The 25,395-nt window shown below is 34.1% G+C and overlaps 1 protein-coding gene across 1 annotated transcript; it reads left to right on the forward strand.

Annotated features, from left to right (window-relative positions):
• The first annotated feature begins 23,919 nt into the window (after positions 1 to 23,919).
• On the forward strand, positions 23,920 to 24,858 carry LOC143657798 (olfactory receptor 5V1-like). The gene has a single exon (XM_077130341.1). It carries the CDS (start codon positions 23,920 to 23,922, stop codon positions 24,856 to 24,858), a length of 939 nt encoding a protein of 312 aa, XP_076986456.1.
• Positions 24,859 to 25,395: the final 537 nt, after the last annotated feature.

The raw sequence follows: 25,395 nt of genomic DNA on the forward strand, positions 1-25,395 counted from the left end.
TAATTAAAATTTTGAAAATAAAAGCTAAATATGATGTTCTAAAGCTGAACCAAAGTAAATAATTTTCAATACAGTTTTGCAAAATAACACATGAGAAAGAAATTGCTTTGAAATATGAAAACTGAGGAAGTTTTTATTGATGAAACAAAAACAAAACCTTTTAAAATGGATAATTTCAGGATGGAATAGGGGTAGAAGAAACAAATTTTGATATGTGGGACATATAATAATAACTAGAAGAAAAGGAAAGATGTGTTGGAGGAAGCAAGATATATAATATAAACTCAAATTATATATGTTCATTCAATGAGTGAATGTTAAAAGTGAAATTATTTTATTTTTCTTTATTTTTTTATTTTCTTTTTTTTCAAAAGTGAAATTATTTTAAAAGTTCATCTTGAACCAATATTATTTAAACAAACTGGATTTAAGTAGTTAATATTCATCATAAAAATATACATCATTAGTAGAAAGTTGAAGATGTATTGTATTATCCTTATAGATATAAAATTTGTTAGAAAAAGATCCATTAATAAATCTTTTAAAACTCCTTAACTTTCAACATAAGAAAAACAAAAATGACAAGTATTTACATGAAAGGTGAAGAACATTTGAAATTACTTGGTCATTAGCAAAACTGTCCATTGGCTGGAGTGTGTGGATATCTCACTTCTCTTTGGAAGAAGATTCAAAGAGGTGAGTGTTGAAGGTATGCTAAGAAAAAGTTATTTGGAGCCAAATTGTAGAGATCATTGAATGAAACAGAGTTTTTGTCTTTGAAATGGAGGCAGTGAAATGTAACTACAGGCCCCTGAGCAGAAAGGAGAGTGATATTTTCAAACTCAATTTTGGAAATATTGATCTGGCAGTGCTATACAATGGGTTGAGGAAAGCACTGATGTCAAGGAGTTCCAATACTGGATATTTCAAAGGGTCTTCTGAAAATTATACATATTATAATGTAGGGTTATAGAGTATGAATGACTGATAATGATGAAAAGTATAAAAATTAATTGAATAATTACTTTTTTTAAAAATTTTTTTTATTAATTAAAAAAAGAATTAACAAAACAATTAGAAATCATTCCAATCTACATGTACAATCAGTAATTCTTAATAACATCACATAGTTGCATATTCATCATTTCTTAGTACATTTGCATCGATTTAGAAAAAGAAATAAAAAGACAACAGAATAAGAATTAAAACAATAATAGAAAGAAAAAAAAACAAAAAAAACAAAAACAAAAAACCTATACCTCATATGCAGCTTCATTCAGTGTTTTAACATAATTGCATTACAATTGGGTAGTATTGTGCTGTCCATTTCTGAGTTTTTATATCCAGTCCCGTTGTACAGTCTGTATCCCTTCATCTCCAATTATCCCTTCTCTTTTTTTTTTTTTAATTAACGGAAAAAAAGAAATCGACCCAACATTTAGAGATCATACCATTCTACACATGCAATCATTAATTCTTAACATCATCACATAGATGCATGATCATCATTTCTTAGTACATTTGCATTGGTTTAGAAGAACTAGCAACATAACCGAAAAAGATATAGAATGTTAATATAGAGAAAAAAATAAAAGTAATAATAGTAAAATCAAAACAAAACAAAACAAAACAAAACAAAAACCTATAGCTCAGATGCAGCTTCATTCAGTGTTTTAACATGATTACTTTACAATTAGGTATTATTGTGCTGTCCATTTTTGAGTTTTTGTATCTAGTCCTGTTGCACAGTCTGTATCCCTTCAGCTTCAATTACCCATTGTCTTACCCTGTTTCTAACTCCTGCTGAACTCTGTTACCAATGACATATTTCAAGTTTATTCTCGAATGACCGTTCACATCAGTGGGACCATACAGTATTTGTCCTTTAGTTTTTGGCTGGATTCACTCAGCATAATATTCTCTAGGTCCATCCATGTTATTACATGGTTCATAAGTTTATCTTGTCTTAAAGCTGCATAATATTCCATCGTATGTATATACCACAGTTTGTTTAGCCACTCTTCTGTTGATGGAGATTTTGGCTGTTTCCATCTCTTTGCAATTGTAAATAATGCTGCTATAAACATTGGTGTGCAAATGTCCGTTTGTGTCTTTGCCCTTAAGTCCTTTGAGTAGATACCTAGCAATGGTATTGCTGGGTCGTATGGCAATTCTATATTCAGCTTTTTGAGGAACCGCCAAACTGCCTTCCACAGTGGTTGCACCCTTTGACATTCCCACCAACAGTGGATAAGTGTGCCTCTTTCTCCGCATTCTCTCCAGCACTTGTCATTTTCTGTTTTGTTGATAATGGCCATTCTGGTGGGTGTGAGATGATATCTCATTGTGGTTTTGATTTGCATTTCTCTAATGGCCAGGGACATTGAGCATCTCTTCATGTGCCTCTTGGCCATCCGTATTTCCTCTTCTGAGAGGTGTCTGTTCAAGTCTTTTTCCCATTTTGTAATTGGGTTGGCTGTCTTTTTGTTGTTGAGATGAACAATCTCTTTATAAATTCTGGATACTAGACCTTTATCTGATATATCATTTCCAAATATTGTCTCCCATTGTGAAGGCTGTCTTTCTACTTTCTTGATGAAGTTCTTTGATGCAAAAAAGTGTTTAATTTTGAGGAGTTCCCATTTATTTATTTCCTTCTTCAGTGCTCTTGCTTTAGGTTTAAGGTCCATAAAACCGCCTCCAATTGTAAGATCCATAAGATATCTCCCAACATTTTCCTCTAACTGTTTTATGGTCTTAGACCTAATGTTTAGATCTTTGATCCATTTTGAGTTAACTTTTGTATAGGGTGTGAGAGATGGGTCTTCTTTCATTCTTTTGCATATGGATATCCAGTTCTCTAGGCACCATTTATTGAAGAGACTGCTCTGTCCCAGGTGAGTTGGCTTGACTGCCTTATCAAAGATCAAATGTCCATAGATGAGAGGGTCTATATGTGAGCACTCTATTCGATTCCATTGGTCGATATATCTATCTTTATGCCAATACCATGCTGTTTTGACCACTGTGGCTTCATAATATGCCTTAAAGTCAGGCAGCGCGAGACCTCCAGCTTCGTTTTTTTTCCTCAAGATGTTTTTAGCAATTCGGGGCACCCTGCCCTTCCAGATAAATTTGCTCATTGGTTTTTCTATTTCTGAAAAATAAGTTGTTGGGATTTTGATTGGTATTGCATTGAATCTGTAAATCAATTTAGGTAGGATTGACATCTTAACTATATTTAGTCTTCCAATCCATGAACACGGTATGCCCTTCCATCTATTTAGGTCTTCTGTGATTTCTTTTAACAGTTTTTTGTAGTTTTCTTTATATAGGTTTTTTGTCTCTTTAGTTAAATTTATTCCTAGGTATTTTATTCTTTTAGTTGCAATTGTAAATGGGATTCGTTTCTTGATTTCCCCCTCAGCTTGTTCATTACTAGTGTATAGAAATGCTACAGATTTTTGAATGTTGATCTTGTAACCTGCTACTTTGCTGTACTCATTTATTAGCTCTAGTAGTTTTGTTGTGGATTTTTCCGGGTTTTCGACGTATAGTATCATATCGTCTGCAAACAGTGATAGTTTTACTTCTTCCTTTCCAATTTTGATGCCTTGTATTTCTTTTTCTTGTCTAATTGCTCTGGCTAGAACCTCCAACACGATGTTGAATAACAGTGGTGATAACGGACATCTTTGTCTTGTTCCTGATCTTAGGGGGAAAGTTTTCAGTTTTTCCCCATTCAGGATGATATTAGCTGTGGGTTTTTCATATATTCCCTCTATCATTTTAAGGAAGTTCCCTTGTATTCCTATCCTTTGGAGTGTTTTCAACAGGAAAGGATGTTGAATCTTGTCAAATGCCTTCTCTGCATCAATTGAGGTGAGCATGTGATTTTTCTGCTTTGATTTGTTGATATGGTGTATTACATTAATTGATTTTCTTATGTTGAACCATCCTTGCCTACCTGGGATGAATCCTACTTGGTCATGATGTATAATTCTTTTAATGTGTTGTTGGATACGATTTGCTAGAATTTTATTGAGGATTTTTGCATCTATATTCATTAGAGAGATTGGTCTGTAGTTTTCTTTTTTTTAATATCTTTGCCTGGTTTTGGTATGAGGGTGATCTTGACTTCATAGAATGAATTAGGCAGCTTTCCCTCCACTTCAAATTTTTTGAAGAGTTTGAGCAGGGTTGGTACTAATTCTTTCTGGAATGTTTGGTAGAATTCACATGTGAAGCTGTCTGGTCCTGGACTTTTCTTTTTAGGAAGCTTTTGAATGACTGATTCAGTTTCTTTACTTGTGATTGGTTTGTTGAGGTCATCTATTTCTTCTTGAGTCAAAGTTGGTTGTTCATGCCTTTCTAGGAACTTGTCCATTTCCTCTAAATTGTTGTATTTATTAGCGTAAAGTTGTTCATAGTATCCTGTTATTATCTCCTTTATTTCTGTGAGGTCAGTGGTTATGTCTCCTCCTCCATTTCTGATCTTATTTATTTGCATCCTCTCTCTTCTTCTTTTTGTCAGTCTTGCTAAGGACCCATCAATCTTGTTGATTTTCTCATAGAACCAACTTCTGGTCTTATTGATTTTTTCTATTGTTTTCATGTTTTCAATTTCATTTATTTCTGCTCTAATCTTTGTTATTTCTTTCCTTTTGCTTGCTTTGGGGTTAGTTTGCTGTTCTCTCTCCAGTTCTTCCAAGTGGACAGTTAATTCCTGAATTTTTGCCCTTTATTCTTTTTTGATATATGCATTTAGGGCAATAAATTTCCCTCTTAACACTGCCTTTGCTGCATCCCATAGGTTTTGATATGTTGTGTTTTCATTTTCATTCGCCTCAAGATATTTACTAATTTCTCTTGTAATTTCTTCCTTGACCCACTGGTTGTTTAAGTGTGTGTTGTTGAGCCTCCACGTATTTGTGAATTTTCTGGCACTCTGCCTATTATTGATTTCCAACTTCATTCCTTTATGATCCGAGAAAGTGTTGTGCATGATTTCAATCTTTTCAAATTTGTTGAGACTTGCTTTGTGACCCAGCATATGGTCTATCTTTGAGAATGATCCATGAGCACTTGAGAAAAAGGTGTATCCTGTTGTTGTGGGGTGTAATATCCTATAAATGTCTGTTAAGTCTAGCTGATTTATTGTAATATTCAAATTCTCTGTTTCTTTATTGATCCTCTGTCTAGATGTTCTGTCCATTGATGAGAGTGGTGAATTGAAGTCTCCAACTATTATGGTAGATGTGTCTATTTCTTTTTTCAGTGTTTGCAGTGTTTGCCTCATGTATTTTGGGGCATTCTGGTTTGGTGTATGACTATTTAAGATTGTTATGTCTTCTTGTTGAATTGTTCCTTTTATTAGTAGATAGTATCCTTCTTTGTCTCTTTTAATTGTTTTACATTTGAAGTCTAATTTGTTGGATATTAGTATAGCTACTCCTGCTCTTTTCTGGTTGTTATTTGCATGAAATATCTTTTCCCAACCTTTCACTTTCAACCTATGTTTATCTTTGTGCCTCAGATGTGTTTCCTGTAGACAGCATATAGAAGGATCCTGTTTTTTAATCTATTCTGCCTGTCTATGTCTTTTGATTGGGGATTTCAGTCCATTAACATTTAGTGTTATTACTGTTTGGATAATACTTTCCTCTACCATTTTGCCTTTGTATTATATATATCATATCTGATTTTCCTTCTTTCTACACTCTTCTCCACACCTCTCTCTTCTCTCTTTTCGTATCTGACTCTAGTGCTCCGTTTAGTATTTCTTGCAGAGCTCGTCTCTTGGTCACAAATTCTCTCAGTGACTTTTTGTCTGAAAATGTTTTAATTTCTCCCTCATTTTTGAAGGACAATTTTGCTGGATATAGAATTCTTGGTTGGCAGTTTTTCTCTTTTAGTGATTTAAATATATCATCCCACTGTCTTCTTGCCTCCACCATTTCTGCTGAGAAATCTACACATAGTCTTATTAGGTTTCCCTTGTATGTGTTGGATTGTTTTTCTCTTGCTGCTTTCAAGATCCTCTCTTTCTCTTTGACCTCTGACATTCTAACTAGTAGGTGTCTTGGAGAACGCCTATTTGGATCTATTCTCTTTGGGGTGCACTGCACTTCTTGGATCTGTAATTTTAGGTCTTTCATAAGAGTTGGGAAATTTTCAGTGATAATTTCTTCCATCAACTTTTCTCCTCCTTTTCCCTTCTGTTGTCCTTCTGGGACCCCCTCAACATGTATATTTGTGTGCTTCACATTATCATTCAATTCCCGGAGCCCCTGTTCATATTTTCCCATTCTTTTCCCTACAGTTTCTGTTTCTTTTTGGATTTCAGATGTTCCATCTTCCAGTTCACTAATTGTAACCTCTGTCTCTTGAAATCTACCATTGTAGGTTTTCATTGTTTCATTATTTTTTCATCTCTTCTACTGTATCTTTCATTCCCATAAGTTCATTATTTTTTCATCTCTTCTACTGTATCTTTCATTCCCATAAGTTCTGTGATTTGTTTTTTCAGACTTTCCATTTCTTCTTTTGGTTCATCCCTTGCCTTCTTCATGTCCTCCCTCAATTTATTGATTTGGCTTTTGAAGAGGTTTTCCATTTCTGTTCATATATTCAGAATTAGTTGTCTCAGCTCCTGTATCTCACTTGAACTATTGGTTTGTTCTTTGACTGGGCCATATCTTCAATTTTCCTGGTGTGATTTGTTATTTTTTGCTGGCGTCTGAACATTTATTCAGATTTCCCTGAGTGTGAGACCCAGCAGGTTGAAAGACTTTCCTGTGAAGTCTCTCGGCTCTGTTTTCCTTATCCTGCCCAGTATGTGGGTCTTGTCTGTCTGTTGGTCCCTCCAGCAAAAGATGTTGTGGCTCCTTTAACTTTGGAAGGTTCTCCCTGCTGTGTGCATGGTGGAGACAGAGGAAACGTTGTAGGTTGGTTTTAATGACTTCAAATTGTGAAGTCCTGGGATCTGAATTCCTTGAGAGAGGGATTCCGCCTGAGTTGCATTTCACCCCTACCCTGGGGAAGGGTCAGGTGGTAGAGAGTCCTGAAAGCAGCCTGTTTCTGTGTTTGGGGCAGTTGCAACTTGTGTAATCCCGGCGATGAGCCCAGAAGTAACCAAGCCTCTGTAGAAACAGCCGCAGAAGGCTCTGTTTCACCCCCTTTCCTCTTTTTCAGTTAGCCTAATAGGTGACTTCCGCCTTGATCAGTTTCCCCTGAGCTGGGGGCCTACTTCTAGTAGTCAGAAATTGTCCATTAATGCCACTATTGGTGTTTGGTTGGACTCAGTCCCCACTACTGTTGGAAACTCTTTCCTTTCCTTCCGGGTAGCTGCCTGTGGGGGAGGGGCCCTGGTCGCCTGCCACAGTGGCTTGGGGAATTCACTGATTGAGACCCACTGCCAGACTGGGAAGCCTCCTGTGGGGGAGGGGCGCCGATCGCTGGCTGACGCGGCTTGGGGAATTCACTGATCGGAGACTCCCAGCTAGTCTGGGAAGGAGGGAGGGAGGGATGCTGGTCGCCGGCTGCTGTGGCTTGGGGAATTCACTGATCCAAGACTCCCAGCCAGTCCAGGAAGGAGGGAGGGAGGGATGCTGCCAGCCGCCAGCCGCCATGGCCCAGGGAAGCATGCACCACTCGGGGAGCTCACCACAGCAGAATCTCACAGCGGGTCCAGCCGGTCCAGACTGGGGTACACTGTGTGTCCAGTCTCTGTCATGGCTCCGAGAGCTGTTCTGCACTATTTCTGGTTATTTAGTAATTGTTCTGGAGGAGGAACTAAGACACATGCACCTTACTAAGCCTCCATCTTGGCCTACATATGTCGTTTTTCCACCTTTTAAAATCTGCTGCTTTATGTCTGCATTGGGTTTTTCATCTCTTCTTTAGTTCCTTTCATTCCCATAAGCTTTGTCATTTGTTTATTTTTAAAGCTTTCAAGTTTTTCTGTGTGGTCCCCCAGTGTCTTCTTTATATCCTTCATCTCTTTTGCTACATTTTCCTTCAACTCATTGAGTTGACTTTGAAGATTTGTTTAAACATATTTAATTAGCTGTTTCAACTCCTATATCTCATTTGAATTGTTATATTTTTCCTCTGACTGGGTCATCTCATTGTGCTTCCTATTATGATTCGCCATTTTTTTGCTGGTGCCTAAGCATATGCTTTTCTTAATGAATTTATTCTGAAGGTAATTTTCTCTTTCTTCCTGGGATTTTCTTGTTGGTTGGCTTTGTTTGGGAAAAGAATGGAAAATTTGGGCAGCATCTCAGGGAATTGAATGACAACATGAAGTGAACTAATATACATGCTATACGAATCACAGAAAGAGAGAAGGAGAGGGAGTAGAAAGAAAAATGGAGGAAATAATCCCTGAAAATTTCCAAATTCTTATGAAAGACAAAAAATACAGGTCCAAAAACCACAGCATACCCCAAATACAAAAAATCAAAGCAGACCTATTACCTACTCCAAGATATTTACTAATCAGATTGTTAAATATCAGTAGCAAAAAGATAATTCTGAAAGCAGCAGAAGAAAAGCAATTCCTCACATAAAAGGGAATTTTAATAAAATGAGGTACAGATCTCTCAGCAGAATCCATGGCAGTCACAAGACAGTGGTACTCTATATTAAAAATATTGAAAGAGAAAACATTGTTAACAAATAATTTTATATCCAGTAAAACTATCCCCCAAACATGAGGAAGAGTTTAAAATATTTACAGATAAACAGACGCTGAGAGAATTTGTAAGAAAGAGATATTCTCTACATGAAATTGTAAAGGGAGTGCCAAAGAGAGATAGGAAATGACAGGAGAGAGAGGTTTGGGGAAGAGTGTAGAAATGAAGATCATCAGTAAGGGTAACTAAAAGGATATGTATAGAGAAAAATAAGATATGACATACAAAATTCAAAAGACAAAATGGTTCAAGAAAGTACGACTTTACAGTAATAACATTAAATGTTAATAGGTTGAAATCTCAAAACAAAAGACAGAGTAGCAGGGTCAATAAAAAAAAAGACCCATATGTATGCTGTCTTTAGACCCAATCACAAAAATTTTAAAAAGTGAAAGTGAAGGGTTGGAAAAACATATTTTGTGAAAACTATGAGAGTAAAATAGGGGTAGCTATACTAATATCAGAGAAATTAAACTTCAACTGTAAAACAATTAAAAGAGACAAAGAATTGCAATATGCAAGGGAAAATTCATGATGAAGACACAACAATAATAAATATTTGTGCATTGAGCCAGAGTACTCCAAAATACATGAGGAACACAACAATGAAGGGAGAAGTGGATACCTCTGTAATAATAGTTGGATACTTCAATACACCACTCCATTAATGGATAGAACATCTACAAATAGGATTAATAAGGAAAAAGAGATCTTGAATAATATGATAAATGAACTAGATTTAGCAGACATTTACAGAATATTTACACTCCAAAGCAGTGGCAGGAACAGTGTTCTCAAGTGCTCATGGATCATTGTTCAGCATAGAACACATACTGTCATAAAGCAGGTCTCAATAAATTTTAAAAGATGAGAATTATATTTAAAAAAACATGCTCACATGTCATAATGGAATGAAGTTTGAAATCAATAGCAGATAGAAGGCTGGAAATCTAACAAATATGTGGAAGCTAAATAAAACACTGTTAAACAACCAATAGGTCAAGAAAGAAATTACAAGGGCAATCAGTAAATATCTTGAGGTAAATGCAAATGAGAACATAACATATTAAAATTTATGGAATGCAGTGAAGGCAGCGCTGAGAGGGAAATTTACTGCACTAAAAACCTATATTAGAAAAGAAATAATAGAATTGAGGAATTAACTGCTCAGCTGAGGAAGTAGTGAAAGAATAACAAATGAAGCCCAAAGCAAACAGAAGGAAAGAAATGACAGATTTGAATGGAAATGAATGAAATTGAGGACATGAAAACATTGGAGAGAATAAAAGAAACCAAAAGTTGATTATTTGAGCAAAACAATAAAATCGATGGATACTTACATAGGTTAAAAAAAGAGACAGGAGTTGCAAAGTTGCAAATAAATAAAATCAGTAATGGGTGGGGGGCAAAACTATTGAAATTGCAGATATAAATGAGATAATCACAGGCTATTATGAGCAGCTATAAGTTAACAAACTAGACAATTTAGATGAAATGGGCAACTTTCTAGAAAAGCATAAACAACCAACATTGACGTGAGAAGAAATACAAGACCTCTACAAGCCAAGCACAGGTAGAGATTGAACTAGTCATTAAAAACTCCCGAGAAGAGAAGCCCATTTCCAGATGGCTTCACATGTAAATTCTACCAAGTATTCAAGAAGGAACAGTACTGATTCTGCTCAAAATCATCAAAAAATATTGCAGAGGAGGGAAATCTACCTAACTCATTCTATGAAGCCTATATCTTTCTAACCAAAAGCTAGAAAAAGATAACACAAAAGAAGAAAATTGCATACTAATCCTTTAATCAGTATAGATGCAAAAATCCTAAATAAAATACCTGCAAATCAAATCCAGCAGCACATTAAAAGAATTATACACCACGGCCAGGTAGGATTTATTCCAGGTATGCAAAGCTGGTTCAATACAAGAAAATCAATTAATGTAATACACCATATCAATAAGTCAATGCAAAAACCCACATAATAAATTAATGAAAAAAATTCAAAGTATAGGAATAGAAAGCAACTTCATCAACATTATAAAGGAAATATTTTGAAAGTCCACAGCAACATCATACTCACTGGGGAAAGACTGAAGCTTTCTCTCTAAGATCAGGTACAAGGCTAGGATGCCACCTTTCACCATTGTTACTTAACATTATGCTGGAAGTTATAGCTAGAGCAATTAGTCAAGAAAAAGGAATAAAATATATATAATTTGGAAAGGGAGGAATGAAACTTTCACTGCTTGGAGATGACATGATCTTATGTGTAGAAAATCTGAAAAAATCTACAGCAAGGCTAATAGAGATAATAAATGACCACAGCAAAGTGATAGTATACAGAATCAATATGTAAAATTCACTAGTGTTTCTATGCTCTAGTAATGAAAAATCTGAGAATGAAATCAAGAAAAAAATTCTATGTATAATAGCAGCCATGTGATTCAAATATATTGGAAGAAATTTAGCCAAGGACATAAAAGATCTATACACAGAAAACTACAGACCATTACTAAAAGAAATCAAGAAAGTTCTAAATAAATGTAAAACATATCATATTCTGGATTGGAACAGTAAATATAGTTAAGATCACAATTCTATCCAATTTTATTCATAGGTTCAAAGCAATATCAATTAAAATCGAAACAACTTGCTTGGAAAAAATTAATAAAAAGTATATTTAATTTATAATTAAATAAATTTGAAAGGAATGGATGACTTGAATAGCTAAAAATATCTTGAGAAAGAAAAATGAAGTGAGGGCCTCACACTACTTGAATTTAAAGCAAATTGCAAATCTACAGTGGTCAAAACAGCATATTACTATACAACAATAGACAAACTGACCAGTGTACTTGAACTGAGAATTCAGAAATAGGCCCTCTCATCTATAGACAATTGATTTTTTATAAGGCACTCAATAAGGACATAGCATCCTCTTCAAAAAATGGTGCTTGAAAAATTTGATACCCAAATTTCAAAGAATGAAAGAGGACCCCATTCTCATATTTAATACAAAAATTAACTCAAAGTGCATGAAAGATCTAAACATTAGGGCAAATACCATCAAACTTTTATAAGGAAATATTTCAAATATCCTGTGATAGGAAATGCTTTCCTAGACCTTACACCAAAAGTGTGAGCAATGAAAGAAGTTGATAAATGGGATCTCTTCAAAACCGAATACTTTTGCACATCATAGGACTGTCAAGAAAGTGAAAAGACAGCCAAAGCAATGAGAGACAATGTTTGGAAATGACATATTGCATAAAAAATTTAATATACAGAATATATAAAGAGATGCCACAACTCAACAACAAAAAGACAAACAGTCCAACTGAAAAATGGGCAAAAGACTTTTCTAAAGAGCAAATACAAATGGCCCAAAAGCAAATGAAGAGATTCTTAACTTCAGTTGCTATTAGGAAGATGAAATCAAAAGCACAATGAGATATGATCTCACACCTACTAGAATGAACATTATTAAAAAAAAAACCCAGAAAACTGCAAATGTTGGAGAGATGGTGTAAACAGGTATACGTATTTACTGTTGGTGGGAATGTAGGATGGTGTAGCCATTCTGTAAGGTAGTTTGGCAATTCCTCAGGAAGCTAACTATAGAAATGCCATATGACCTAGCACTCCTACCACTTGACATATAGTCAGATGAATCAAAAATAGGGACACTGGTGGGCATTTGCAGGCCAATGTTGATAGCAGCACTATTCATGATTGCCAAGGAATGTAAATAGCCTAAATGTCTATCAGTGGATGAGTGGATAAACAAACAGTCATACACATAAGATAGAATATTGCAAAGTGTAAGAATAAAGTCACTGATGCACACTACAATGTGGATGAACCTTGAGGATATTTAGTTGAGTGAATGAAGCCAGAAATAAAAAGACAAGTACTTTATGGCCTCACTAATTTGAAGTAACTATAATAAACAAGCTCTGAGAGTTAAAGTTGTAAAAACAGGTAATCAGGAGATAGAAAGAGGGTGGAGATTGGTCATGTGATGCTGAAAGAATATAGAATGTTCAACCAGATTGATTATAAATATTCAAAAATGAATAGCACAATACTCTGTGATGGCAGTACAATATTGCAAGTATAAGGAACGAAGCTCATTTTGAGTATTTGTTAAAGGGGAGCGGAGCTAGAGGCATGTATGAAACCAGAAGGAAATATAGAGGATAAAAACTGGGACAGCATAATTTAACAAAACCTAGAATGGACGATGGTGGTGATTAAATGTACAAATATATGAAATTTTTTACATGAGGGAGAACTAATGAATGTCATCATCGCAAGGTTTTGGGTATGGGGTGTTGTATGGACAAAATATTTATGCAAACTATGGGTCTATAATTAACAGTAACATTGTAGTATTCTCATATTGATTGAAGCAAAGGCTATATACCAAGAGTAAGTGTCAATAAGAGGGATATAAGAGATGGGTATGGGTTTTTGCTATTGTTCCTCCTTTTTTTTTCCTTCTTTCTTTGTGGAAGAAATGGAAATGTTCTCATATAGACTGTGGTGGTGAATCCATAACTATGTAAATATGCCAAGATACATTGATTGTACACTTCAGAAGAATTCTATGGTGTGTGAATAAATCTGTTTAAAAATAAATGATAAGACAGAAGTGCTGGAAAATATGTGGAGAGAGAAATATACCTATTCACTGCTGGTAGGGAAGTGGAATGTTGCAGCCCCTCTGGAGGACATTGTGAAGATTCCACAGAAAGCTAAGTATAAGGTTGCCATATGATCCCGCAGCCCTGTTAAGGTATATACTTGGGAGAAGTGAATACATGGGCATGAACAGACCTTTGCACACTGTGGTTTATAGTTCCACTATTCACAATTTGTGATGAATGTTGGTGGCCTAAGAATACATCAGCTGATGAATGGAAGGGCAAACTGTGGTTATACATATAATGGAATATTGAGCCATTGCAGGATGAAATGATGTTGTGAGGCATGCATCTAGATGAGTGATCCTTGAGGGCCTTATATTGGGTGAAGTAAACCAGAAATGAAAGGACAAATATTGTATGGTCTCACTAATATAAACTAACTATAATGAGTAAACTCTTAGAATGGAATTTGAGAGCATAGGTTATCAGGAGATAGAAAGTGGATAGAGACTGGGAAATCAATGATTAAGGAGCACAGAATGTTCAATAGTGCTCGTGGTAAAGTTTCCTAGATTCTAAGAATAGCAGTAACATATATTCCTGAGTTTTAACTATTATTTCTAAATTATGAGATACTGTTCTAGTTTTGTATGACCTGGCAGTTAGTTCCCTGTAACTTTGGATGTTTGTGTGACAACCGAGAATCAGTGATAGATTTCTGCAGCTCTGAAATTCAGCATTGCTCCAATGTTAAAGAAACTGAAAAAGAGATCAGACTTCAATTAGAGATATGAAAGAAACAGACCTGGTGAGGACTAAAGTAATTCAGAATACAGGGAAAAAGATGTTGCTGTCTGAACTTTACAAATCCAATTTCTGCATGAGACAAAATGAAGAGATGCATATTTGACCCAAAATTTAAACTTCCTGTAGCACGCCATCTAATTTCACCCACATAGTTTATTTAAACAACGCGATTATGGGGGACCTAGAATAGGGAATGAGATTTCATTATTCTGTGCAGGTTAATGTAATATACTAATGTATTCCACAGTATTTTTGACAGAGAATACAAAAGTATTTGCAAAGTTCCCTTTAGGGACTGGGGAAATTGTGGAAATACTAAACTTCCCCACCTAGGGAATTCCTGATATTCTTTCAAGTATTAGGAACTTCTAATTTAATAAGTCAAGCCCTCGATCTTGAGGCATGCCCTTATGAAATTTATTTATGCAATGTTGAAGCTAAGCCTACTTAAAATGATGCCTAAGAATCTCCCCAGCAAACCTCTTTTGCTGCTCAGATATGGCCTCTCTCTCTCAGCTAACTTTGAAAGTAAACGCATTCCTCTCCCACCTACATGGGACCTGACTCCCAGGGGTGTAAGTCTACTGGCAATGTCAGACATGAGCCCAAGGGATGTGCCTGGCCCTGACATCATGGGATTGAAATGTCTTCTTGACGAAAAGGGGGAAAAGAAATTTTAAAAAATAAAGTTTCAGTTGCTAAGAGATTTAAAATAAGAGTTGAGAGGTCTTTCTGGAAGTTATTCATGGAATTGTCAGCCAGATAATGCATAATTGTCACAGTATATCAAACTCCAACATTATTCCTGAAAACCCTAAAGAATACCCTGGCCTTTATCTAAGAAAAAAATTGTTTCTTAGTTAGTTTTTTTCTTTCAGGAACTTCAGGCCTCCAAATTGTTCTCAAGCCAGATAAGCCCTGAAACCCAGAGATACCAGTCCCTCTAAGAGTGTCAACCCATTTTATTCCTCTACCTGATAAGGTCAACACTGCTTTACAGCATGAAGAATTTATAATGGTCATTGCCCAGATATCCCTGAAGATTAAGAGAAGGATCTAACGAGAGGGTGGAGGTATAACTGAGAAATTAAGATGAAAAAAGTGATTATGACTATTGATTCATTATGTAGATATTTCTTTTTAATTTCTAGTGCTTAGAATAGCTAGAAGAAAATACCTAAAACTGTTGAACAATAATCCAGTAGTCTTATAATCTTAGATAATCATTGTATAATTGTATAGCTTTATTTTTATGTGTGGTAGTTAGGCTCAGGGGTCAACTTGCACAAGTGATGATGCCTCATTGTTCTATTTCTGTGGACTAAAATCTATCAGTATGTGAAATATACCTATTGCTGATTACATTTGCAGTCTGCTAAGGGGAGTGCCTTTCCCAATGAGTGAGGTTTAACTTAATTGGCTGTTGACTTAAAAGAGAGAGGTCATAAAACAGCAGAGCAGCTCAGCATACCTCATGTCAGCACTCACAGTGCAGCCCAGATGTTTGGAGATGCAGAAAAGAATCACCCAGGGGAAAGCTGTTGGAATCCAGAAGCCAGGAGAGAAGGCCAGCAGACATCACTGTGTGCCGTCCCATGTAACAGAGAACCTCAGATGAAAGCTAACTGTCTTTCCTCTAAAGAACTAACTGTTTTAAATAAATAAATCTACTTATTAAAAGCCAATCCACATCCTTGCCTGCCATGCCAGAGATCCAGATTTGATTTCTGGTGCCTGCTCATGTAAAAAAAAAAATCCTAGATGAGTAATAAAATAAAGACAAAAATACCAAGTAAAACCAATTCATGGCAGGAGAATTATAGGGAGTGGAGTCTTTTTTTCCAGATTAGCTTCAATGCCACGTTCAAAGGAAAATCACAAGGTTGACTGCAGAAGACCTTAACCCAAAGAACTTGAACCGAAAAGATCAAGCAGTTGGCCCCTTATGTGCTCTACATTTCAGAGATCAGACTCTTTCTAACCTGGAAACCCAGTAGCAGGGGCCTCTTCTGCATGCACAAGGCTACACAGCTGAGTCCTTCTCATTCACTACTCCTCTATATTCATTGGCCAAAACTGTCTCAGTCAAAAGACAAGGTAGGGAATTAGAAGGCTGGTTGGTCCCTTGCTTTTGTCATGTAGCCAGTCTCTAATCTAGCAGAAGGCTCCAAGAAGTTGTATTTAACCAGGCTACTCTCAACTTTTCATAAAATTGTGTAACATTGATGTGCTTCACTTTGACAAGGCTGTCATAGAAACAGGCTTACTGGATGGCTACTAAGGGAAAGAATGGAAATGTTGACCATGAACCAATGATGAGATTGAAATTAGAAATTCTCTGTTAGACATGTAAAAAATATATGACTCTTAAAAGCTTCTGAAATAGAGGCAATGCACAAGTTATAAAGGTCTTCTATTTTCTGGACACAAGCAAAGGTCCAGTATTCATCCATACTCTGAGAACATTTCAAGGTGTTGTTCATTCTTTTTAATCAGTAAAATCCTGAACTTAATGGTATCTTCACTAGAGGCAAGCAGTGGGATAGAGTGACTAGAGGGTCATCAAACTAGAAGCATTAAATCTCTCATGACTCTGAAAAAAAATAAAAGAAGAAAAAACACTAAATAATTTAAATTTGTAACTACTCATCTTCAGAAAAGGGCATTTCCTGGCCCAGAGAGTTTCATTGGCAGATTCAATCAAATATTCAAGAAATAAATTACATGAATGTCATACAATCTTTTGGAGAAACTTATTTTATGACACCAGAATATTCCAGTAAAAAAAAAATCCATGTGATGCCAGAAAAATAAACTACAAAAATATCTTTCATAATAATAATACAAAAAGTTTTAACAAATATCAAAATAAATCCACAAACACAAAGTTTAATTCACTATGAATGAAGGAGGTTTTATTGGGAAGGGAAGTACAGTTTCATATGGGAAAAACTAATAAGATAATAGGACTTAATGTAGGAAAATATTTCTTACAATTCAACATTTGTTCATGTTAATAACTATCAGCAAACTAGAAATACAAATAAACTCCCCAACTTTCTCAAACTAATAAATAGCATCTTAAAAAAATCCTACAGCAAACATCATGAAAGATCAAATGTCAAAACTCCAGCATTGGAGCAAGGTAAATGTGTCCATTTCTACAACCACTAGCCACTGTAATAATTTATAAAATGTAATATATACAGAGAGATCATACAAAATAACATAAATTGTCTGAATTCACAGATGACATGTTTTTCAATATATATTTCTCAAAGATTCTACACAAAAATTAAGCCACCTGATACTGAGAAGCAAGTTTAGCAAGATCACATTATATAGGGACAAACACCCAATCATCAATCATATTTCTAGATACTAGCAATGAACAGCACGAAAGCCAAAATAAAAAGAATAATATAATCAACCACAATACAAAGAAATGAAATACTTAGATAAATATCAAAATACAATATATATAGAATCTACATGTTACAAACTAAAACTAAATCTACATGCTACACATACATGTCAAATATCTGAGGACGTGGAGAGACATTTCCTGTTTATGAACTGCAGAAGCAACATAATAAAGATGGTAATTTTTACATTGGTCTATTCATTAATCAGAACTGTAGTTAAAACACCAGAGGGCTTTGTGTAGCTCTGGAAAAACTGTTTTTAAAAGTTATATGGCCAATGCCAAAAAGTAGAATAGACAAAAGAATTTTTAAAAAGACAAATACATTTGGAGGAGTGTCAGTCTTCTTTTAAGATTTACACTAAGGGTAAGATTTTGTGGTATTAGCGATAGAAAAATAAACAGATGTGTAGGCAGAATTCTATAAATGTATGCATGCATCATTTGATTTTTTGAAAAATATATAAAGATTATTCAATGGAAAAGGAATAATATTTTGAAAGATTGGAGTGGGAGCATTTCAACGTCCATATGCAAAAAAATGAATTTTGATCCAAACTTCATACTCTATAAAAAATTAACTCTTAATGTCAATTGTAAAGAAATAAAATATTTAAAGGAAAACATAGAAGAACACCCTCATAAATAAGATTAGGCAACATGATCTATGCATTATAAAATATTACACACATATACTTTAAAAATGAGATACATAGATAGGTAGACGAATAGATAGATAGATAGATAGATAGATAGATAGATAGATAGATAGATAGATAGATAGATAGATAGATATAGATAGATAGATAGATAGATAGATAGATAGATAGATTCTTTATAAAACAGATGACACAGATACCAAAAAAGGGTTTGGCTTTTACAATAAAGTTTTGAGGCCATGAAAATGTTCAAATCTAGATATCATCAAAACTATACCTTCTTCCTGAAGACAGGTTGCTGGTGATCTGGCACATGGCAAGGCACGTGGAAGCATCTTCTGGTCTCTCCCTTCTCTTCCAGTTTTCGTCATTTCCAACTTCTGGCTTCAGTGGCTTCCTCTGTTTCTGTGGCTTTCTCTCTGTCTACTTTATCTTTCTTTGTGTTTTTCATCCTTTTATACAGAACTCAGTAAAAGGATTGAAATGAATCTGGTGGAGGCTTCAACTGAAATAACCTATTTGAAAGGTCCCTTCCACAATATGTTACACTGCAGAAATGGATTAGCCTTATGATCTTCTGGGGTCCATTCAGCCTCAAACTACCATGCCTGCCTACATATTAGAAAATATGATAAATGATTAATAAACTTACAATGTTAAAGTAATCCTTCATAGTTCTATAAATTCTTATTCAACTTACAATGTTACAGTATTCCTTCATAGTTTTATGAATTGTAATTCATCTATCTAAAGGAGTATTGTCATAATAAAGCTGAAGTATGTATTCCTCTATAAATTGATATTCAGTGTTTTACATAATATATATTTAATCAAAAATAAAAAGCAAAGTGCAAAAACGTACACAGCAAGCCTCTTTTCATGTAAGAAAGATAGGAAAATAAAAAAGAATATATTCATTTGCACACACTTTCACATGCACATGCACACACAAATACATAAACTTTTAATGCATTTGTAATAAAATCCAGAAGCACAATAAACAAAATGCAAACAAGGTATCTTGGGCAGGAATAGTATGGGAAAGATAGAGATGCCATAAAAATTCTGAGTTTAAAGTTTTAAATATTTATGTCAGTGTATATATTCCCCATTTAAAAATATAAAATTATACTTTAATAGATGATAAAAAGCAAGCTTGAAATTGAATGCAAACAGGAAAAGTAAACAAATTGTACATCAAGTTCATATTGTAGAACAAAGCAGAATTAATTCCAACATGTTATGAGCATTGATTGCTAAAGATATACATTTAATAACATATTTTAAATACAAATAGGACTGCAAAATAATTAGAAATTTATTGTTTTAGTGTTAGCACAAGTATAGTACCTACAGAATTAGTGGGTATATCATAGGCTACGGAAAATGAATAAAAATAGTGATATCTTTGGGAACCAAGATATTCAGTTTTGAATGTAGGAAATATGAAAATGGAATGACGATGTGAGAAATCTTCTTTGAGGCATTTTGCTGATGATTTTTGGAATTAAAATGATTTGTATGAACTCTATAGTCTTACAATAAATATTTAAGTATGTGTGATTTTGACTAACAGCAGTTAATTTATGATAGTTCACAAGGTCTGAGAAAATAAATGCACTGTTGGGAAATCGCGTTAGGAGTTAAATGTTAAAATAAGAGCACAAAATTGTCACTCTTCTAAAATTTAGATTTCTTTCTCCATACACTAAATTTATTATTTGTAAAATGATTCCCATTATAAGGCTGGTTGTAATTCACTTTTAACCAGAAAAGAAACATATTCCCTCAAGAATCTTAATTCTTGCTTTTCCTAAGGGGAAAGGGTGTACAGTATAAATTATAGAATAATTTCCAATATGATTGCTTTATATAAGTGAAGTACTTGTTTTTCTTTGCTGATGCTTTTTGTTTTGCTTGGATCATTTTACTTTCCTCTTGTTGAAACCTCATACAGGTAATGAAATCTAAAAATTGAGAAGCAGTAAAATTCTGTGATAATTCTGGATTGTCGATGCTAAAATAAATAGCTAGACATTTGTAAAACTGCTAATATGCTATGCTAATTTAAACATTTAAAGAACTTAAATCAAATATTAATTAGGTAATATAAAGTGTTTTTAAATAATATTGGAGTGTGTGACTAAACAAATGTGCAAAATTGTTTGAGTCCTAAAAAAATGTGCATATTCACAAAAGTGTTTCCAATAATTTTTATGTAAATTTCTGCTGTATCTAAAGCATGTTTCTTACTCATGTTCCTTGATTTTTATTTCCTAGGTAATCAGCTCCATGAAACCTATTACTCCACAAGGTTCTCAAAAAGCAGGGGGAGAAATTACAGTCTAGACGTGTTTTTGATTCCTCTAGTTTATCAGCTAACAGCACATCAGATTAAAAATGAAGGTGAAAGAACTCTTCTTGAGAAATATATTCTGAAAGAGAATTAATGGTCTATTTTTCAAAGAAATTTAAATGTGTGATTTCTTTTTATTGTGTATTAGACAAAATATAAATTTTTAATTATTTTATGATCTAAGATATATCAGTGATAATTTTTTACTTAATAATATTTTCTTTTTCTTTATATAGTGAAAACTTGAATTGCTAATTGCTACAGAGAGATGCTCCATATATGGTACATTTACCTTTGACCATATGCAACAGTGTAAGTCACACAAAAAACAAGAAAGCTTAATTTCTGGTTAATGTACAATGTAGGGTAATCATAGCATATGCCCCTTGCTCTTGATACTTCTTAGATGGCTGTCTTTTTCTATCTATTTAAAAAGCTGACTTCGATGTATCTAAATCATGTAATTAAAAATATATATCTTTATTTAAGAAAACAAACAATACACTTAGAACCACCAACAATGGATATTTTAGTTAGCTTAACCACAGGCATATTTAAATCAAGTATCCAAACATTCATTGTAAAACCTGTGTTTACACAATAAGTCTCATGAACCAAATTAAAAGTAAAGCAAGGAAGGAAAAAATCTACAAATACAGATATCAGAATTTCTTAGATTGTAAGTGTTAAACACTATTTTAAATACCCTTTGATTAACTATTAAAACTGTTTATATTCTCAAAATATGAAGTAGAAAGTTATTACAAATATCAACTTTGCTGTGGTAGTAGTGACTTATGTTACCTTGTTACTAAATATTTTCAAATTTTTGATTTGAGAAATTTATTTTGTCAGGTATTACCATAGCTGTCCATAGTTTTTTTAAAACCATTTTTTTGTTATAAAATACATATATAAAAGCCAAAGAAAGCAAAAAGCAATAATTTTCAAGGCACACCAAGCAGTTATAGAACAGGTTACAGAATTTGTCTTGGGCTACCATTCCTTCATCTCAGATTTTTCCTTTTAGCTTCTCCAAAACTGTGGAGGCTTTGCCAGAGTCATAATAATGAAATCATATAGTATTTTTCTCTTTGTTTCCATCTGATTACACTCAGCATTATGTCCTCAAGTTTTATTCACATTGTCATATATTTTGGGACATCATGTACTTTTATGCATAGTTGCATCTAGTAATCCTACATAGCAAGCCAGAAGATTGAATTTTTTAGAGATTTTTCATTCTAGAGAAAATAAGCTATCAATCAATTGAATTATAAGGAAAGTTATAAGATCTTCTCCCTTAGAAATATATTATCAATGAAGATATCACCTTATTTTTCTAAATAGATGGGCAAATACCTAGGATTTAATTTTGTTTGCTTCCAAAGGAAGTATTTGTTAAACAAATCCCCTCCTACCTGAAAAATTCTGTGCTTTTTGTGCCAAGACCAAATATTTGACTTAAGAAATGTAAATATTTATGGGGAAAATTTAGGCAAAAGATATTATCATTTGTTGAGGATACATGTTGATCATGTAGCCTGAAAACACACACCTGGTGTTTTCCTAAGGATGTTCCTGATTTATTTCTCATAATTCTTGTTTAGAAAATTAAGTCAAATTGGGAAATGTAAATATACAGGAAAATGATAACTTTATATAAAATTTAATATTTACTGTCTCAAAATATTATTTCTTGTAAAAAGAATGTCCTTAATTTCTTATATTCACTATTTTATTTTCAAAATATTAAAATATGATATATAATACTTTATAAACTCTTGAATGTTTGAGAACTTGAGAATTAACTCTGTAGATGTTTGTTGTTCCAACCTTTCTTTATTCACTCATTTAACAAACTCTAGTTCATTGAATAATGTTATCTAAGCGTTTTGTGTTTAGGATTATAATTTTCTTTGAAAAGTTTCATTAATTAGATGGTGTCCCTGAAAAGAGTTTTTCTCTCATGTAGTTCACAGAACAGGTGCTGCTTAAGAAAAGAAAGAATAGTAGCAGTAACATTGCTGATAATAAAAGAATATTAACATCTTCCAATGAATCTCAGCAATTCATATTTAAATATTTCTAGGAAAAAAACAACTTGGCAGAATATATGGATAAATTTTGTTTAAAGAAACATTTGTTTAAAAAAAACATCCTGTAAACTTTGCATTGTTAGTGGTATACATTTTATCTGAACTAAGAAATCACGAAGACTTTTTACCAGGTAAAATAAATGAGGGGTGGGAGGTAGAACAGAATAACCATAAAAAATGATTTTTACATTTCATTTTACAAACATATTGTTAATTTAAGGTTTCTATTATGAAATTCTGATTTTTTTTTTACATGGCAATGATGGGGAAAATTTTGATTTTTTTAAACAGAATAAACTAGTTTTATTTTCCTGCGTTTGCAGTGTACAATCTATGCTTGCATGTGTGTGTGTGTATTTCATGTACACCTGGTATGACTGCAATTAAATAACCATTCTCTACATTATATAACATTTCTCAATAAATTTAATTGTACTCACCTTTTATGAAAAGCTGTCTCTATTTAAATAATCATAAATACTGTGATGATTTGGGCTATTATGGTACACTGAAATGTAATTAGAAATTAAAACAAAGAGGGCCACAGTGGCTCAGCAGGCAAGAATGCTCGCCTGCCATGCCAGAGGACCCGGGTTCGGTTCCCGGTGCCTGCCCATGTAAAAAAAAAAAAAGAAATTAAAACAAGGGAAATAAGAGCAATGTGTAAATGCGTACTAGGACATATGAATTAGAAATCCCTTATGGTCAAATATTTAAATTTTAAAGGGAAAGGGAATTGAATATATATGCAAATACATATGTTTCTTGTTGAGGTCACATACAGATATTTCAACTAGGTTTTATTTATGTTACGTGTGCCAAATTTAATTTGTATTAAACTTGTATTTAATTTGTATTAAGCTATAGTCTTGAAGAATACAATATGTTAATAATGTTCATAAATTTAATGAAGGATCAACATCAGTTTCTTGTTAAGGAACTGAGCGTGAATATTCCAAGAAATATATTAAATGCATCAGATATTTTTATCAACAATTCAAAAAAATTGAAATCTGCTGTAATTAAAATAGTTCTAACTACACCCAAACTATTTTCCAAGTGTTTCTCATCACCAAGCTCTTAGGATATTTTTCTTTTTGTATCCTGTAAGGTAAGGCTCACATTTCAGTGTTTTTCCATGTGAAGCTTTTAGGATTTTGATCCTAATCTTTGTATATTGGTTTTCTCTTCTCCAGAAATACCCAAGTGGAGAGAAAAGATGGACATCTATAATCTCAGCACCACAAATGAGTTTTTCCTCATAGGACTCTCTGATCTCCCTGAGGTGCGCTACCCACTCTTCGTGGTTTTTATTGTCGTCTATCAGGTCACCTTGGTGGGAAATGGTACCATTCTCCTTGTCATTATGACAGAAAAAAAGCTGCTCACACCTATGTATTATTTCCTGGCAAATTTGTCGCTCTTAGACATATTCTGTCCATCAGCCACTGTTCCCAAGATGCTTGAGAATCTCCTGACTGAGAAGCAAAGCATTTCTTTTGTTGGGTGTACTTTGCAGCTTTACTTTTTGGTGGCCTTGGCAGGGACCGAGGTTTTCCTTCTCGCTGTCATGGCTTACGACCGGTACGTGGCCATCTGTTTCCCCCTTCGTTACCTCTTCATCATGACTAAGGAACGCTGTGCTCAGCTAATAGCTGGATGCTGGGCAGCAGGGTTTCTGAATTCCCTTCTGCATACGGTCTTCACGTTCCGCCTGTCTTTCTGTAAATCCCATCGTGTTAACCAGTATTATTGTGACATCCCGCCAGTGATGGCCTTCTCCTGTTCTTCCACCTATGTGGCAGAGATGCTTATTTTAGTGGTGGGAGGTGTCCTGGGGATCAGTGCCTTTCTGATCACCCTTATCTCTTATGTCTACATCATATCCACCATCCTAAGGATCCCAACCACCGAAGGGAAGCACAAAGCTTTCTCCACATGTGCTTCCCACATCATTGTCGTGGGTCTGTTTTATGGCACAACAATATTTACTTACATTCGCCCTTCATCCAGTCAACACTCCCCAGCCAGAGACAGGCTCATCTCCATGCTGTATGGGGTTATCACCCCAATGTTAAACCCCATCATCTACAGCCTGAGAAACACAGAGGTTAAAGAAGCCCTCAGAAAGATTTTATGCCATAAAATATCATTATAGCTCACACAATATTGACAAATTCATTAACACTCTACTTCGATTGTATCCATAGGATGAATTGGAATAATTCATAGAATAATAACTCTATCTAAGTATCTATTTATATAAAGCAGGCATTATATATTAAGAAAGTTACACACTCAAAGGAATACACGCACATCCATATACCATCCTAAAACTCTATGATCCAAATATGGACATTTTTTGAGAATAAAACAGAGACATATCAATATTTACACTGGTATAAGTGATATATTCTGCACCAGTCTGATGAAAATTAACATCTGTGGTCTTGTTACCAATGTCCATAGTTACACCTTTATCTATTGTTATCTGTATCTATCATCTATAATATCAATCTTACCTATACCATTTCTATCCATATATACCTATTTCTATCTCTGTAGCAAAGATTCTGTAGATATTCCACTTATTTTCTTTACATTAATTGCCTACCTTCTTAGCCTCATATGCCTCCTTACTTTATCATTGCACTCTTCTTCTTTGACTTATTTTGTTCCCACTTACTCTATATTT

The sequence above is a fragment of the Tamandua tetradactyla genome, chromosome 15, assembly GCF_023851605.1.
Source record: "Tamandua tetradactyla isolate mTamTet1 chromosome 15, mTamTet1.pri, whole genome shotgun sequence".
Lineage (NCBI taxonomy): Eukaryota > Metazoa > Chordata > Mammalia > Pilosa > Myrmecophagidae > Tamandua > Tamandua tetradactyla.